Genomic DNA, 19,536 nt, shown 5'->3' with positions numbered 1-19,536 from the left:
CTCCCTCCCTCTCACTCTCTCTCTTTCCCTCCCTTCCTCTCCCTCTCCATCCCCCACTTCCCCTCTGAGGCCAGGATTAAAAAGAAAGAAATAATTGCCATTTGCAACAACATGGCAATTATGTTAAGTGAACCTAAAGGGTATTATGTTAAGTGAAATAAGTCAGAGAGGGAAAGACAAATACTGTTTTCATTTAAATGTGAAATCTAAAACAAGCAAACAAAAACAAAACAAAAACAGACACAGGGAAACAGAGACCAAAGGATGATTGATTGCAGAGGGGAGGGAGATGGGGGAGTGGTGAGAAAGGTGAAGGGGAATATAATCAATAGTCTCGTAATAAGTTTGTATGGTGACAAATGATTACTAGAATTAGTGGAGTGATCACATTCTAAGGAATAAAGATGACATCATTATATTGCATACCTGAAACTAACATAACTAATATAATATTGTATTCCAATTATACTTAAATTTAAAAAGTGTTATCACTAGAAAATAAAACTGGGGAAGCCTGGAGCTCACTCTCATGATTTTTGTCTTTCAGAATAAGGGAAATCTCCTGTATGAAGTGTTGAAGAAAAGAGTTACAGAGACTGTTAGGTTTTTATGTTTGTGAGCTTAGAGTTTGCTTTATTGGTTTATTTCTGAAAGATCTTTGCTCTACCACCAGAAAACTGTGGTCAAAGTTACTGATGAAATCTAACTCCACCTTGCTTCTTGTTGCAAATAGCCACTGTGTCTCCGGAATGGGATTTAATAAAGGGCAGTACCTGCCCCTGGATGCAGAGGTGGATGAGGAGAACGCCCTGTCCCCGGAAGCCTGCTACGAATGCAAAATCAACGGCTACTCAAAGAAAGACGGCAGACAGAAGAGAAGTGTCCATGAGCCAGAAACCCCCGCTGTGAGTAAACCTCATTTTGTTTTGTCACAAGATTTTATCCATGTGGAGTCACATGTATTCTGCAGTTAACCTTTATGAGGGTTCCAGGCTTGGGGAATTAGGACTGTCTTGAAATGCAGTGGCTGCATGAGTGGACACACCATGGCAGAGATAGGTCAGTCAAAGGGAGCTGATTACCAGCTCAGAACACAAGGCTGGGTTGGGGGGGGGGGGGACTTTTGATTCACAGCTTCAGATGATATGTTTTATTTTTGGACTTATGCCAAAGGCAGTAGGATGTCCACCTAGAAAATAGTTATTTTTTAAATAATTCAAAAAAATTACTTTGAATTAGTCCAATCGTTTTATATATCTGTGGTAAACTAGGCTGATTTTCTTTTTCAGTATGTCGGCCAACTAAGTCTCATAGTCTGTGACATTTATAGGTTAGGTGTTCCTCCCATAAAAATTTTATCTCCAAATAGCTTGAATTATTTTAAGGAACTGAAGATCTGAATCGCCTGCTGCTGGCATTTCTTGGTCGTAAATGGCCTTTAGCAGAGAGATTAAAGGGGTGGGCCGCAGACTGCCTGGCTTTGAATATGTTCCCTGCCCTCCCCACTTGTCCCCACTTGTCACCGATGTTACGTGGGGCACGTTTACCTAACCTCTCTCTACCTCGACTTTTTCACCTATAAAATGGGAATAAAAAATCCCTACTGCTGAAGGGTGATGGGAGCATTGATTGAGTTGATCCTGTGAAGTGCCTAGAACAGTGCCTGAATGTCGCTGAGTAATAGCTGGAGATGCCGATGATTTTCCCAAAGACCAGGGATAGCACCAGCCTCTTCAGTTAATGTCAATGAGAAATTCCTCCACCAAAGAAACTTAGTCCACAGCCAACTGGCTGTGGGAATTGTGCAACTTGCTTCGAAAAGTTTCCTGGGCCTCAGAAACTTTATCTGTAAAATGAGATTTGTCTCGCCAAAAGGTCTGTGGTTTTATTGTATAATAATAACTAGGCCAATGTTACATTTACTTTAAGAAGACTAAGGTACCTGATTTAAATCTAACAATTGTGATGTTCATCAAGCATCCCAAACTACAAACACAGAAATTCTGTCTGGGAAGTCCATTGCAGTTCTTGGGATATGAGTCTGTCTGAACACTGATGGGCACTTCTGGGCCACTGTAGCCAAGCTCTTACTTAACAGATGCCCAATCAAAGCATTGGTGTTTTTGTTTTGTTTGCTGGCTTTGCCTGTCTTACTGAAGTAGCACTCTTAAACCGCCCATCCCTCTGACTGAGACTTGGTGTAACTGGTCCCCGCCCCATTGGCTTTTACAGAAGCTGGCTCAGACCCGAGCACTAAGGTCTCTGCGGGTCCCTCCCTCTGCACTAATGGCTCTTAGCAAACATGCTCCCACATGCCGCTTGTGGTTTGTGGGCCTTGCAAATCAGGCCAGGCCTTCCAAGTGCAGATTCCTCTGGGGACAGTCCCTGCTGCTGCTGCTGGATAACAGCTGAACTTCTTCTTTTCACTACAGCAAAAAAAAAAAAAAAAAGACTTGCAATTATTTTCTAAGTTGTCTTCTTTTATTACTAATGAGCATGATATCTCATAAACTCATTTAAGAAAAAAAACGAAATGTGAATGCTGTCTGTAAGCTCAGCCCTGTAACCTTACCTGGTTAAGGCCAAGAGATTTGCCAGACAAGTGCTGTGGAGTTGACCTTCTCTCACAGCTGATGGAAGGTACAGCCGCCTCCTGCACACGCGGCACCCTGAAGGAAAGTGCAGAAAGGGGGAGCAATAGGTTGTCACTGTGGCTGCAGCCCCAGCAGCCTGTCCCTTTGGAGTCCTCTCCCTGTGCTGCTAGAAGCTCTTCCCACATCGTTTCCTGCTTTTTCTCCAGGTTGAACAGGTCAGCCTGGACAGCGTCGACATGGACAGCCCCATGAGAATGAAGTTCAACCTGTCTGGCCTCGGCTCTAAGGAGCACATCCTGGAACTCATGCCTGCCATCGAGCCCCTCAACAACCATGTCCGCTACGTCATCTCCCAAGGGAACGATGACGGCGTCTTCCGCATCCACCAAAGGAACGGGCTCAGCTACTTGCACACGGCCAAGAGGAAGCTGGTGCCCGGCACGTACACACTGGAAATCACGAGCATCCCTCTCTACAGGAAGAAGGAGCTTAAGAAACTGGAAGACAGCAATGAGGACGACTACCTCCTAGGGGAACTCGGGGAGGCTCTCAGAATGAGGCTGCAGATTCAACTCTATTAACACTTACAGACTGGGTTCCAGACTCAAATCCGCGCACAGCCAGCCTTCAGAAGCCTTTGAAAGTCAATGACTGATTTTAAAGAGGGAAAAAAAGACAGCTTTTGTTTCTTTCCTCCCTGTCTCAGACTTCAGAATGTTGACCCTCACAGGGAGGGATAATTTAGACTCTGGTGTGGCCAAAGATTTGAGTACAAAGGCAGCCGTGGTTACTGTATTTTTTATATAACTTCACTTTAAAATATATTAAAAAAAACCTAAATGTTCAAGAGATCAGCATATGGCACTAAATGCACAAAAATAATGTGAGCTCTTTTTTTTCCTGTTAGCAGTCTGTAACACTTTGGGTATTTTGCTATAGTTGCTAATTAAAAAAAAATATAGATGTTTATTTATTTTTAATGCAGTAATATATGGAGAAATGAACAAACTATGTAAACAAAAAGGGAAACTCACTTGTTTTTCTTTAGATTTATAAATTGAGCTATTTCTTTTAGAGGTGCTTTTTTAAAAATTCAGTAGATTCAAGAGATGTTTCCTTTGGTTTTCTGCCAGTTGTCCAACTGGTACACATCTGATTATTTTAAAGAAAGAAAGCCTCACAGAGCTGAATGGGCAGTATAATCAATAATTTAAAAGACAGAAATGTCATTAGATTCTTTACGAAGGAGATCAAAGCCAGAGCAGCTCATTGTGACGATATTCCACATCAGCAGACACACCAGGCGACGAAGATGAAGCACAACACTGTAGCAAAATACCTTGACTGCTTGTGAGACCAGTAGCGTTGCAGGCCAAACCGTACTGTATTTCCTTCTCATAACCTCAAGGAAGCACATGTGCTCCCCACAACACCTCATTCTCACCCAGGGCGTGCTGCGTACTTGTGGTGCTGTAGGCAGCTGAAGAACTGCCGTTCCTCTGAAAAGGAACACCTGGCATTCTGTAGTGTTTGGTGCTGTCTTAGATTAATGGTGCATTTATTATGTTCAAGCTATTTCAGGATTGCCATATGTGCAAACAAATCATGCAGTACAGCCAAGGAATATATGTTGTTTTTTTAAATCCATTTTTTTTTAGAATTTTCATTAATACTGTAGTTATACACCATATGCCTCATTTTATCATAGCCTATTGTGTATGAAAGATGTTTGTACAATGAATTGATGTTTAGTTTGCTTTAGTCATTTAAAAAGATATTGTACCAGAATGTGCTATAATAAGAGTGCGTCCATGTTCTTCTCAACCCAAGAACCTGTCCCTGGACCAGTGACCAAACCTCAATGTGAAATGGCCAAAGCACACGCAGGCTCCGGGTTTCCTCGCACACCTGTGCTGACCAAAGATTAGTAACCAGTTGTATCCAGTTTGCGGTTCTTTTGTTTTGTTTTGTTTTAATAACTAAAAAAAAAAAAACCTTGTAAATTTGTAATCAAGTGTTTGTGAGGAAAAACTTATGGTTTTGGGTCTTGTTTGTTTTTGTAGGTCTATGTATCAAATATGACACTTTTCTTGCAATAAAGCTTATTTTGGGGTAGTTGGCTGGTTGAGAGTTTTATGGGACTACAACCCTTGCGGTTTCTGTGGGAGGGACCAGGGGCTTTGCTTGATGGGGACCTGTATGAAAGAAAGTGCCAGAAGGAGAACCAGGTACATTTACAGGAAGACAAGGGAATGTTGTCAAATCTGTGATGCAAAGTAAGTAGCCATGTTCAACTGACAACTGCAGTTTTCAGTTCATGTTCAAGTAGGACGTCACAGCAGTTAGTTGTTCATTTCAGAAGAGAGTCTAAGCCTCCTAGGACCCACCTTCTAGGGACCTCAGTGTCTCCACTTCCTCCTCACATAGGCTCTGAGTGCCCTTGTGCTAAAGCGCCCTAACACACCTGTGAGGAAGTCTGACATTCTCTCAGAGTCTTCCTTCATTAAGGCTTTCCTGAGCTGGAGTTTTAAGGCAAAAGTACGCAGCAGGTGTACCCCGAGTCAAAGGTATCTTCACCCAAAATAATCCACAGCTTCTTATGTCTTGCAGTGTTACTTTCCTTGGTGGAGAAATGGCTAGAGGTGACAAGTAATTTAACATGAACTCTCTTCTGATTCACTATTGAAACGAGTACAGAAACATCTTAGAAGTTAATTCGATACAAGGTTTGAGAATTTTTGTGCTTAAATTTTTCATCCAAGGAATGAGAAAACAAGGAAATATTATGACTGATCTTAACGCTATTCCTTGCCAATCAGAAATTTGCTGCATGGAGTAAGGAAAGTATGTACTTGCCTAGGGGTGTCCTCTAAACTTAACAAGCGTGTTCAGTTTCAGCTGGCATCTATTTCTGGTGCAGCAGAGTGTGGTAATATGAAATTACCCAAAACCAAACTTCTCTAGCGTTGAGTGTTGCACAAAAACTGGCGTAGTTTAGCTTTAATCTGCTTTGGAGGATGGTTAAGAATCCACACTATTTCGGTGCTTTACACAGATAAAATAAGAGACCATTCGAGGCTTTGCATAGAAGAATGTGCTAAAAGAAAATGACTACTTGAAAACGCTTCTTCCCAGAAGAACCTTCTTAGGCACCTCTGGTGGTGGTATTGCAGTTCTCTTACAGTGAGCACTGACACAGCCATGATTACAGTAATCTCTGTCTCTTTGGTAATTAACTGCTAACGATATGTACCATGTTGTCATTCCCATTAATTGTCCCCTCAGAAATCACCTCGGCTAAGTTACAGAAAACTGCACAAGGGTAAAGTATGATGTAAGCCCTGACATATGATCCAAATCTACGAGGTACATGTGGTAAGTATTGATAAGCAATAATTTGGTCTTCAGCTGACATGAATTTGCTTTCCCCTAGCATTTAGACCTGGAGCTTTTTAAAATCTGATTTTGCTGCTTGCCTGTGGTAGATGAAAGTTGGCCATATTTGCACATGAACATTGAAAATAACCCAGGGATATATAAGAACTTTACTCAATTCAAACATCTGCCCCTTTTCATTATCTAGGAATATCAAACAGGATCATTCATACAATCTGCCGCTTTAAAATACTCTATGGTTTTGTTTGTTGTTGTTTTTTGTATTCATTGCCTTCTTGGTTTAAAGAATAAATGCTTGGTATGGAGGTGGGAAATACAACTAAAATTTGCAGAGCATCTTTATGTTTGAGTCTACAATTGTTTACGTTCATGTCCTTAATGCTTCAAAGGAAATGAATCAATTCATTTGTCAAATTGAACCATGAGGAACTGGCAATTATTTGGCCATGTTTGACCAACTGAATAGTTCAGAAATATTCACATTTCTCAAGAACAGACTGAAAATCTGAACATTTCCCTTCTCTTTGAAAGACAATCAATTCTATTCATGTCTTTCCATGCTGCTTGTGGCCAATTCTACCCCCAATCTGCAGTAGTTCACAAGAGAATATACATAATTTATTCAAATAGCTACTTTCTTTCAGGCTCCAAAAACTTTGGAAAGAGTCTACATCACACATCTTTGGGTCCTTGAGGGGACTATTGGAATCCATTTAAAGATAAAGACAAATCCATTGAGAAAGGAAAGCCGGGAGTGGTGGGGTAGGACTTTAGGAATCTTGAAAGAGACCAGAAAGATGGAGATTAAGTAATGCCCCATGGAAAGTAAGGGTGACAGCCATACTTGGAATCTCGGCCAGCCTGAAGTTTCTGGATTCTTTCTTTCCTTTGGTTTCTTTCTTTCTTTCCTTTATCTTTTTTCATCATGATTCCTTTCTCAAATAAATACAAAGCCACAGTTTTCTTACTTAATAAGAAGTATATGTTTCTAACCCTAATTCTTGTTAAAAATCATTTACATGTACAGAGCAGCGGACATCCTGAGATAAAATGTACAGCTTATTAAAAACTCACATTTCAACTCCAGGGCAGTATCACCTTGCAAGTAAGAGACCCTCAGTGGGGACTGGGGCAGGCTCACTGACTCCCCGGTCTGCAGAGCCCTCTGAGAGCCTCTGCATCCACCTGAATGCACGGGTGGGTAGATTTCCAGGTGTCCCAGTGTAATGTGCACGCCACTTCTGTTCACATGGTTCACGTGGTCATAGGGTTTGGTTATGAATATCTAATTAGTTGTAAATAAAAGGGGAGAGAAAAATGACTTGAGCCACCATGATGTGCTGTCACTGGGCAGACCTGTGTTTGAATCCATCCCCTCGAACAAGGTGCATGATCTCCCTGAGCCTTGGTTTCCAGCAGATTCAGTGCGTTACAACAAGCCATGCTTGGGGCCAGCCTGGCACACAAAGCACTGAGTAATTGTCCCTGCTCTTCCTCCTCTCCACCTATCGCTATCACCACCAGGAGGAGATTGAGCCTCCACGTTCACACAAAGCTCTTCCCTAAGCCTGGCCCTGAAACTGTCCTTCCCTCTGCGGTGTAGGACCACATCCAGACAAACAGCATGCAGGCATGTCTCCTGAGTGTCCCTGAGCCTATACAATCTCCTTCACAGACAGTAGTTGTGGGCTGCAGCCCTGGAAGTTCGTGCCACGGACACAGCCCTCACACAGAGCCCTCACACCTACAGACCCAGGAAACCAAACGTGAAGAACATGGACACCGGAAAATCCCTTTTGGGATGATTTAGTGTCATGGAATGCCGGAGCTAGAAAGGCCTTTAGGAACTTACTCATATTTACCAGTGAGGAAACTGGGGCCCAGGTTTATGTAAGCCAGCTAATTGCACCGCTAGTTTCCACTGAGGTGAGACCCAAGCCCTGGGTGCCCAGCTGTAGTCTGGTGCTCTTCATTTTCTCCAGTTCATGCTGAGCCTATTCAGATCTCTTTTAAACCCTGAGGATACAGGCCAGTTCCTATGGTTTTGGCGCACACTGAATCCAAAAATGTTTTCCAAGCAGGCTTCAGGCACTGCTTTTGGTTTTGTCTGCCCCACCCTCTGTGTAACTGCTCCCAACTGCCTACAAACCAAAGGTTGTGCGCACACTGGAATGCTGAGACACTGGCTGCCACAGAGAAGTCCCCACCTAAGTCACACACTTCTCTGAAAGCACACTAGCGCCTTGGCTTTCAAAGGGTTAAATGTTTTATTTAAACCAGACCTTCAAAACTTTAAAAACACGTATTTGTTTTACTAAGAATGCTTAGGGAGAGCACACTGGTTGCTTGTGTTGCTTGTCATTATTTTTCCTTTTTCCTGTGAGCCTAAAAAAGATATTACTACTAGGTTAAGTTGGCTTACTTTTGAAATAGCCAAGAACCAACAACTCACATTAGTAACCCTGTTACAGCTGCAGATTAAGTGTCAGGATGTAGTATAGGCATTTTCCAAAGCAAAACAGAACAATGCTTTACATGAGTTTTAAAGCAAACCATAGGGGACGCCTACATTATAGCCTTACGCAGACGACCACGGCTATATGCACGAGTCCCACTAATGAAAGAGCAGTAGAGGCTGTGAATGGCCAATTACTGAAAACTGTCAAAAAAAAAAAAAAACAGCCCCTTGGTCTGTATAAATTACCTAGGTTTCCACTCCTGGGTTTACTCCTTCCTCCTGCTCTGTTTGACCCCAGCACCCCTATACTGAGGGAACCCAATCATGCAGGGTCTGACTATAATTTTGTCACATGAGAAGACCCCCAATCCAAAGCTGGACTAAAGATGCTGTTTCTTCTGTAGTGTTGTGGACGAGAGAAAAGGCCTAATAATTTCTTAGAAAGAGATTACACAGTTCTTACTCCAATTCAAAGAAACAGGGTACCCACATAAGACTATAAAATGGTATGTGCCTAAGGGCCATGGTGAATATCTCAGACAAATGGCCCAGGTTTTGCCTTGGAAAAAGGAGTGGCCATTGAAATGTGGGTTTGTTGGGAGATGAGCCGTACCTTGTACTATGAGGCAGATTTGGACACAAGGTAGAGAGTAGGATGGATTTCCTGGAAGACAGAATCACATAAACAAACATTAGGAGTCATAATGTGGATGGCACATTGGAATACAAGTAAAAGACAGACCAATGGGACTTGAGTGGTGGGACCATGAAGAACAAACGATTACAAAGTAGGGTGGGGCTCAAGGGTGAGGAATCCTAAAGTTCATGCTGAGCCATTTGGACCATATCCTATTGTCAGTAGCTAGTGAGGGATCATTGGAACACGGGTGAGAGTTGATGAAGAAAAGAAGACCTAGAACCAAGCCTTGGGAAAATGATATCTAGAAATTGAATAGAAAGAGCTGTCTGAGCCTATGGCCACACCTCCCTGAACATGCTTAATCCCATCTGATGCTGGAAGCTAAGTAGGGTCGCGCCTGGTTAGCACTTGGATGGGAGACAGGGAAAGTGGAGAAGTAGTAGTAAAACCAGCAGACGGGTGTCCGGATGCCCAGATAGGACAGATTGGAAAGAAGTATGAGAATATTTTGCTACCAAAATCAAACCTTCTCCTTTTCTACCCATATCTACTCACCACACTCCAACTGTCATCTCTTCTTTCACTGCAGTCACCCTACTGCAGTAAGTGGCAAAACAAACCATGTGATGACCCTTGTGCACATGTAGACCTGACATGAAGCACAGCAGAGTGGGTATAGGGCTGCCTTTGCAGAAAAAGAATTGGGTTTAGATCCTGGCTGCTGATTTCCTGGGTAACATTCTCTGTTTGTGGCACATGTGCTTTTGTTTTTCCATTCTATCTTCTTTGTAAGCCTGGTTCTTCAATTTCCCCAAAATTCTCTGAGCTATCCTTGCAATCAGTTAACTTTATTGTTGGAATAAGTTGTTGCTTGCATTTTAAGAACTCTAATATCTACCCTACTCCTGACTTTATGAGGATTAGAAGTATGGCAATCTCCAAGCTCTGGGCCTAGAATAGATCAACATCTGCTTTAATGATGTCAAGAAGAAAGAACCTGCATTCTCCTCAATCCCTTCTCCTGTGTCCTCTGTTATCATGAATAACTAAGCAGGATGGAGTTACTCAGGATGGGTTCACACTGTTCTCAAGAGCTTTGACACTTGTATTCATTATTTTTTGCATCCTTCCATCTCTCTAGGCATGACGGGATTGGGCAGAGCTGTTCTGGGCTCGATCCCAGGAAGTTAAACCAAAGCCAAGCCTCTTTGTTTCTGAAGCACATGCTGGAGAAAGGTGTGGAGAAAGGTGGGGTCTGCTCTGCCCAGGAGGAAGTTTTCTACATTTCACAAAGGACCAAGGAAAACTGCCATAAGAATCATTCACGATCTCTGAGGATCATGCCCAAAAAGAAGGGTGGAAATAGCACAGCTAAGTATAAGAGAGATAAATCAAATGCTGTAGTTTTATGTCAACCACTTTAATTAATTAAGTTTCTTTCCATGCTGTCATCCTTTGCTTTTCCTGCAATATTCTGCTAAACTGTTCCCATGGGCTGATTGAGTACATGCATATGAAGCTCTGTGTAGAATAAATAATTACACAAGACATTTTTGAAAGAATAAATGCATTTGGCTTAACAAAACCAATTCACATCTTAAGGAGCCAGCTTCTCCAATGCCAGTTATGTCAGCAAACCATTTCTCCAGCAACGTGGCAGCTTAATTCTTCACCCTTGTCTCCTTGGCTATACTACATACAAATGGTTTTCAGAATAAGAAAAAAAATGTTTTCTGGTGTCTGTTTTAAATTTGTTTTTATCTACTTTATCTGTCTAACTTTGTCCTCATATTTGTTTTATAGTGAAAACAAAATAGAGGAAAGATATCAACCATGTCCCTGAAAGTTTATATATCTGTAAGTTGCCTTTTGCTGTTGATAATTTAAAAAAAAAAACAACTTCTGTTTTATAGCATAGATCTTGTCCATAGACTACAAACATCCAGTTCCCTCAATTCCTTCAAGTCTCTTTCAAGGACTGATGAAGGAACAGTCAGTGACATGTGAGTGTCTCTCCAGGGTCTTCCTAATAGCAGCCATCCCTCCTGATATCCTAGTCACTCTTCAAAAGAGGAAACTGGAGTCATGCTAGGATCAGAGCACCAGGATGAGCAGCTGTGTCTCCAAGGCCCTGGACCTGGCTCTCTCAGCTGCTACCTGACGAGCCCCCAAACAAATCATGCCTCCTAACATAACACACACGCCCAAATAGGAGGCAATCCCAAGTGTACGGTGAACTCCCACGTTTCCCACTGAGACTACAAAGAGAGACAAAGAGTGAATGTGGGGCCAAATGGAATCTCTAAGTTTTAGGAATGGTATAAAATAATAATTTTCCTTTCCATGTACCAGTTTAGTCACATACTTATTTAAAAATATTTTCCTACATTCACATTTTACAAACCAATTTTATTTAAATTCCTGGCATGCATCTTTGACCTGTGTATGTTCTACACTTTTTAAATTATTTTAAATCACTGAACACAGATTTCAGAGCATGCTCTCTCCAGTTCCACCTAAATAGTTTTGAGATACAGCACTTTTCATGAGGCTATACTACAAATCTTTCCCCTGCTACAAGGGCTCATATGCATGGTTTTAGGACAGTTGATTATTTTCATTCATCCTACAGATGTATATTGAAGATCTTCACAAAGAAATCACTCACAATAATGCTTTTTATCATCAAAATTAAAAGGCATCTTTAAAGGATGATCTGAAGCTTGTAAGTATGATATGATACCATATTGAAGGAATAATTACCAATCTGTGTTAAGATGTAGCTGCTTAAAACACACACATATATGTCTATCACATGACATTATAATGACCAAAGTTTACATTGATTGAAGTTATGTCACGGTAATACAACTTTTCCAAGCCTGTACTTTATTCAAAATAAAGTTATTATTATTTATTTATTCATACTTATGAATAAAGTTAAACACCCCATAAAATATGGAAATTTTGTTAAAATGACACATTAAGCAAATCTCTACAATTTATATTTTGCCAAATATAGTATCATAAGCTTAACATTTACATACATTAATAACTAAGCCAAAACACAGTAATAAAATGCAATGATCATATGTATTAACAAGTTACCAAAGAAACAATAACTTTATGATTGAATATTATTAATATTATTTTATATGTTTAAGAGGGTTTTTTGGCTCAATTTTTTTGTACAATCTGGGAATCTTTGATTTTTTAAAAATAACATTTATTTTTAATTTCTGAACACAGAAATGATTTTTAAAATGCATTATAGAAGATTTGGAAAGTAAAAGTTATGATAGCCAAGCTATAGTGCCCACAAAATGTCCACATTGTAATTCCTAGAACCTGTGAATACGGTCCTTTACCTGGCAAAGGAGACTGCTGATATGATTAAGGCTAAGGACCTACGATGGAGAAAAGATGGGGAAATTATCTTGAACAACTGTCCAGATGGGTCCAATGTAACCACATGAATCCCAAACACAGAGAATATGCTATAAACTGTATTTGTGTCCCCCCAAATGCCTATGTTAAAGTCCTAATTCTCAGTGTGGTAGTATTTGCAAGTACCACCTTGAAGAGGTGATAAGATTGTGAAAGTGGAGCCCTAATGAATGGGATCAGTGCCCTTTTTATAAAAGAGACCCCAAAGAGCTTCCTCATCCTCTTCCTCCATGTGAAGACACAGCAAAAAGACAACTGCGTCTGAACCAGGAAGCAGGGTCCCACTGACACCGAGTCCTGGCATCTTGATCTTGGACTTCCCAGTCTCCAGAACTGTGACAAATAAAGGTCTGTTTTTGATAAGCCACACAGTCTATGGCATTTTGTTATAGCAGCCTGAAAAGACTAAGACAGCATCTTTCTGGTTGTGATCAGTGAGAGATGTGAAGACAGAAGGATCAGAGAAAAGCACTTTGAAAAGGACTTCACCCATCACTGTTTGCTTTGAAGATGACTAAAGGAGGCAGTATGAGTTTCCTAGGGCTGCTGTACAGAAGGCAACAAACAAAGTGTGGCTTAAAAGAATAAAAATGTATTGTCTCACAGTATTGTCTTTAATATATTGTCTTCTAGGCTTCTGGAGCCTAGAACTCTGAAACCAAGGTGTGAGTGGGGCCACACACCCTCTGGTTAGCCAGAAATCTTGGACATTCCTTCGTTCGCACCTGTAGCACTCAGTCTCCGCCCATCATCACAGATGCTCTCCCCTCCTGTGTCATTCCTTTGTTTCTTTTCTTTTATAAGGATGCCAATAACACTGGATTAAGAGCCCACTCTCCTCCAGTATGGCCTCATACCAACTTAAATTTAAATTACCTCTCCAAAGACTATAGTCATGCGTGACTTAATGATGCAAATACATTCTGAGAAACGTGTTGCCAGGGATATCATCATGATCCAGACCTCACAGAGTGCATTTACACAAACCAAGATGGTGTAGTCCGCTACTGTAATTGCGTGTGCTGTACTTTCCATGGCTGGCTGTGTAGGTTTGTTTACACCAGCATCACCACAAACAGGTGTCAGCACTGACAACTGGCTTTTCTTTTTGTAATTCAAGTGCCCTCCTTAACCTCTGATTGATTAGATTGCCAAAGCACCCACTTCAAACCCTACTATCTTTTTAAAAAAATTTATTTTGTTTTTATTGTTGTTCAAGTACAGCTTTCTGCCTTTCCCCACCCCTCCTCACTACCCCAACCCTCTCCACCTCCCCCGATTTCTAACCCCCATTGTTATTGTCCACATGTCTTTTATATTGTTCCTGTAAACCCTTCACCCTTTTTCCCCATTATCACCACCCCTCCCCTCTGGTCACTGTCAGCCTGTTCTCAATATCAATGTCTTTGGCTATGCTTTGCTTGCTTTTTCATTTTGTTGATTAGGCTCCTGTTAATGGTTAGATCATATGGTATTTGTCTTTCACTGCCTGGCTTATTTCACTTAGCATAATGCTCTCCAGTTCCATCCATGCTATCACAAAGAGTAGAGGCTCCTTCTTTCTGCTGTATAGAATTCCATTGTGTAAATGTACCATAGTTTTTTGATCCATTCATTTACTGAGGGGCATCTTGGGTTGCTTCTAGCGCTTGGCTATTGTAAATTATCCTGCTATGAACCTTGGGGTGCATAAGTTCTTTTGGATTGGTGTTTCAGGGTTCTTAGGATATAATCCTAGCAGTGGAATTGCTGGGTCCAAAGGCAGTTCCATTTTTAGTTTTCTGAGGAAATTCCATACTGCTTTCCACAGTGGCTGCACCAGTCTGCAATCCCACCAACAGTGCACTAGGGTTCCCTTTTAGGAAGAGCTAACCCCTATCCTTCACAGACTATTCCAAAACATCCAAGAAGATGGAAGACTCCCAAACTCTCTTTAAGAAGCCAACATCACCTAAATCCCAAAACCAGATAAAGACACAACAAAGAAAGAAAACTTCAGGCCAATTTCACTGATGAACATAGACACTAAAATCCTCAACAAAATATTGGCAAACCGCATCCAGCAATACATTAAAAAGACCATACACCATGACCAAGTGGTATTCATCCCAGGGATGCAAGGATGGTACAATATTTGCAAATCAATAAATGTAATACGTCGCATAAACAAAAGCAAAGACAAAAATCACATGATCATATCAATAGATTCAGAAAAAGCATTTGATAAGGTACTGCACCCATTTATGATAAAAACACTCAGCAAAGTGGGAATAGGGGGAACATTCCTCAACATAATAAAGGCCATATACAAGAGACCTACAGCCAACATCATACTCAATGGGCAAAAACTAAAAGCTTTCCCACTAAGATCAGGAACAAGACAAGGGTGTCCTCTTTCATCACTTCTATTCATCATGGTATTGGAAGTCCTAGGCACAGCAACCAGACAAGAAAAAGAAATAAAAGGCATCCAGATTGGAAACAAAACTGACACTGTTTGCAGATGACATGGTAGTGTACATAGAAAATCCTATAAACTCAACAAAAAAACTGCTCAACCTAATAAATGAATTTGCCAAAGCAGCGGGATACAAAGTCAATATTCAGAAATCAAAGGTATTTTTGTACACCAACAATGAAATATCAGAAACAGAAACCAGGAAAAAATCCCATTTGATATAGCAACAAGAAAAGTAAAATATCTAGGACTAAACCTAACCAATGAGGTAAAAGACCTGTACTCAGAAAACTACACAACACTGAAGAAATAAGTCAAGGAAGACACAAACAAATGGAAACATATACCGTGTCATGGATCAGAAGAATTAACATCATCAAAATGTCCATACTACCCAAAGCAATTTATAGATTCAATACAATACCCATTAAAATACCAATGGCATATTTCACAGATATAGAACACTTCAAAAATTTATATGGAACCATAATTGACCCCTAATAGCTGCAGCAATTTTGAGAATGAAGAGCAAAGTAGGAGGGATCACAATACCTGATATCAAACCCTGCTATCTTGAATAAACATATCACCAGCAGTAGGGATAGGTGAGGAGCCAGGCTGGCCCCTCTCCACTGAGGGCCCTTTGCCTTAGAGATCTTGGTTGATTCGGATAACTGACCCCTTGGACTACTTGTTTTTATCTTTTCCCATTCTTCAAATTCCTGCTCATATTTTTTATATTGGTCATTAAAAAGTGGTCCCACAGAACCCTACCCTCCACTCAAGCAGAACCCTAGCCCCTGCAGAGAGAGCTCAGTCTCTCTCCCCACCACGCCACCCCTCCTCCCCACCTCAATGTCTGCCCTTGACACACCTTGTACATTCCAGGGATTGTGAGTAATAAACTTTTCCTTCAAATTTTCCTAATGGTTATTGTTTAAAGTGCATCTTTCAATCATAATAAAAACAAGGGCATGTCCAGTTCCAGCAAAGGTTTAGAATGGGAGAAGGCTGTGAGAATCTCAAGGGTCCGGGGAGCGCCCCCAAGCGTTCACAGCTCGTAACATTACCGCCCACACGCCAATGCGCCACACAAAATAGTACCGCCTTACGTGCCGTGATGACGGCTACAAAGTACGTCATTGCCATGGCCGTGACGTTACCATGGCTATGATGTAAAGATGGCTGCGACGTCGCAAGTCACTAGCTGACAGGAAATTTTCAGCTCCGTTATAATCTTACCCATCTACTACGTATATGTAGTTCAACCGAAATGCTGTTCTGTGGCGCATTACTGCATTTCCAAGTAAGTCTGCCTTGGCAGGGACCAGGAGGCAGGACTTCAGTGTTATTTTCTTTGGGGACGCAGTTCAGCACACAGCAGGACCGGGAGTCAGGAAATGTGGGTGGCCTCTAGAAGCTAGAAAAGGTAAGAAAACACATTCTCTCCTACAACCTCCAGAAGAGACCACAGCCCTGCTGGCACCTTAATTTCGTTCAGGTATATACCTGTGTCAGACTTCCAAGCTATTGAACGATAGAATGATAACTTTATGTTGTTTAAGCTATTAAGTTTATAGCAATTTGTTACAACAGCAATAGAAAAGTAATATGTAAGTACTCAAAACTTTATAAATAAACTTTATAAGAAAAATATAACCTTAAATAGTGCTGGAATAACTGGATATCCATGTTGAAAATATAAACCTCAAGCCCTACCTCACATCATACCAAAAATTAACTCCAAAAGAGTCATAGATGCAAATGTAAAATCTAAAGCAAAGTCATAAAAGGAAAAAAAAATAATAAATTAGGCTTTGCCAAAATCAATAACCTCTGTTCAGCAAAAGACACCATTAGGAAAATAAATAGGCATAGCACAGCCTGGGAGAAAATATTTATAAAACATATAGCTCACAGGAACTGGTGCCCAAAATATATAAAGAACTGCTACACCTCAGTAATAAGAGAAACCAATATTTTAAAGCAATCCAGATATTTGAACAGATACTTCACAAATTAAAATATACAAATGAAAATTCAGCACATGAAAAAGGATTCAACATAATTATTGTTGAACTAAAAATTAAAACTATATGCCAGAGGGAAGGGGTTTTGGGGTGGGCGGTAAAAACAGTGAAGGGATTAAGAACTACAAATTGTTAGTCAGAAAATATTCCTGGAGATGCAAAGTACAGCTAAGGGAATACAGTCAATAACATGGTAATAACTATGTATGGTGCCAGGGAAGTACCTGAAATATCAGGGAGACCACTTTGTAAAGTGTATGGTTGTCCAATTAATATATGCTATACACCTGAAACTAATACAAAATAATATTGAATGTAAACTGTAATTGAAGAATAAATTTTAAAAAAGACAGTTAAAACCATAATATTATATAATTGCATACCAACCTGAATGGCTAAAATTTAAGCTACTGACAGCACTAAATGTTAGCAACATAAGGGACAAGGAGACTCATATATAACTAGATGAAATGTAAAATGTTACAATCACTCTGGAATAGACCTGACACCTTCTTATGAAGCTAACTACATACCTTTCCTATGCTCCTGCAATTCTACTGGTAGGTATTTACCCCTGACAAATGCAAACATATGTCTACAAAAGATATACAAGAATTTGCGCTGAAGCTTTTTTTATAGTAACCCAAAACTAGAAAAATGCCAAATGTCTATCAATAAGAATATATTAACAAGCAGGCATATTCATGCAATAGAATATTACTCAGCAATAAAATTGAACAAACTAATAAAAACAATATCATCAATGAATCTCAAAAATATTATGCTGCATGAGAGGCTTACATAAAATAGTATTCACAAAAGGATTCCATTTGTAGGAATTCCAGAATAAGCAAAACTGATTTATAGTGGGGAAAGAAATCAGAATACTGATGATCTGGGACCCACTAATGCAGCACTTTGGCTACTCAGAGGTGAGCAGATTGTAGGGGGCACAGGGGTTGAAGCTGGAAAGGCAGTTGGGCTGTTGGAATAATTGAGTGAGAGGTGACAGTGGTTTTAGCCACAGTGTTATCAATGGAAGAGGTACTCTGACCCAAATCCTGCCATTTTTTAATATGGTGAATTTTTTCTAAAAAAGTACATTTCTTCTAGTTTTTTAGAAAAAGAGGTCTGCCCCTATGCCCAGAGAAGCTAAGTGAGTAAGTGGGCAGCTGGTCCCAACAGAACAATAACTCTCGTGGAATTTGGTTTGGTAGTTAGACATGAGGAGAGAGAGCAAGAAACTCTCAAAGAAACTTGATCATGATAGATCGTTTTCCAGTTGGTAAGGATGTCAGTGCTCAGTTTTCCAAATGGATCTGTTTCATTCTCCAGCTACTTGGGAGAAGAAGGAAACCACAAATAAATAAATAAATAAATAAACAAACAAATAAATAAAATAAAAATAAAAGTAAAAACAATGAAAGGTCATGATTCTTGCTAAATTTACCAGCTCTAGAGTTTTTCTTTCTTTCCAATGGATATGTTCTAAAATCCATCAAATCACAGAGATGAAATTAAAGTAAAATGTCCCCATAGTGTACATTGAAGAGATTTTTTGTGGTTTGTCAGTCTTACATGCTGGAATATCCTCTTTTCATTGAACGGAGGTGAAATAAATCTTTGGAGAAAGTGCTAGCCAGACCCAGACAGGAAGATATTAGCTCCCTCAAATATCTGGTAACTAACTTTGAAGCTGTGAAGTACTATTGAAATTCACAGAAAGCTATGGGCAAAGTTCTTCAAGACAAAGCAACCCAGATATCAAGGTAAAAAAGTTTATTGTAAAGTATGTTAAGGCATAATAAATAACAGTATTAAAGGCAGTTTTTTAGTGTGTGTAAAATCAGCAAGATAACATAAATAGGAAGCAAAGTGAAATAAACTACAAATAAGCATAAGTCTTATAAAAGAGCCAAGAGTAAGGCTAATACAAAATTTGTACATTCAATTCCTTATACTTTGAACCACAGATTTGGTGTGTAGTATACTTAAAATGGCCATAAACTCTTTGCAGCTCCTCCAGTCAAGAGAAGCTTAATGAGCTGCCTTGTGACTTGCTTTGACCAATAGAATGCAGTAGATGTGACATTGTGCATCTTCTGAGGCTTCCCATCAACTTATCTTGCAGCTTCTGCTTGTTCTGTCCTGGAACCCAGCCTCCATGTGAGGCGCCATGGGCTGGGCTGCTGGAGACACTGGGCCCAGCCCACAGCCAGTGCCCATTGAGCCAATGGATGACCACAGCCACATACATAAACCAGGTAAGAAAAATCACCTAGCTGAGTCTAGCCCAAATTGCTGACCTCCTAAACCAGTAGTCTGTACAGTGTTCATTATTCTAAACAATAATTTCGGGGTGGGGTTGTTATGTTTTAAGCAAAGGCTTCTCTGTACATTGTACCTGTGCAAAAGGAAGTAGCACTAAGCTTTCACTAGCCAACACACATAGCAAAATCTAGTTATACAACTTGGTGTCCACATGATTAGCACAGTAATTGTAGGGGAGATCC

The 19,536-nt window shown here is 40.3% G+C and overlaps 1 protein-coding gene across 4 annotated transcripts in view; it reads left to right on the top strand.

Annotated features, from left to right (window-relative positions):
* Positions 1-4,709, top strand: part of FBN2 (fibrillin 2) — a 257,503-nt gene extending 252,794 nt beyond the window's left edge. For 3 of the 4 annotated variants that reach the window (XM_036020716.1, XM_036020718.1, XM_036020715.1), the window contains 2 exons: positions 734-905; positions 2,801-4,709. In XM_036020716.1, coding sequence (XP_035876609.1) covers positions 734-905; positions 2,801-3,175 — 547 coding nt within the window. In that variant the 3' untranslated portion in view covers positions 3,176-4,709. The remainder of the gene's footprint in view (positions 1-733; positions 906-2,800) is intronic. The other variant, XM_028506245.2, reaches the window with a different exon arrangement.
* The last annotated feature ends 14,827 nt before the right edge of the window (positions 4,710-19,536 follow it).

Source organism: Phyllostomus discolor, chromosome 3 (assembly GCF_004126475.2).
Source record: "Phyllostomus discolor isolate MPI-MPIP mPhyDis1 chromosome 3, mPhyDis1.pri.v3, whole genome shotgun sequence".
In the NCBI taxonomy this organism is placed as follows: domain Eukaryota; kingdom Metazoa; phylum Chordata; class Mammalia; order Chiroptera; family Phyllostomidae; genus Phyllostomus; species Phyllostomus discolor.
The sequence above is the reverse complement of the archived record's forward strand: the minus strand, read 5'-3'. Positions and strand labels throughout refer to the sequence as shown.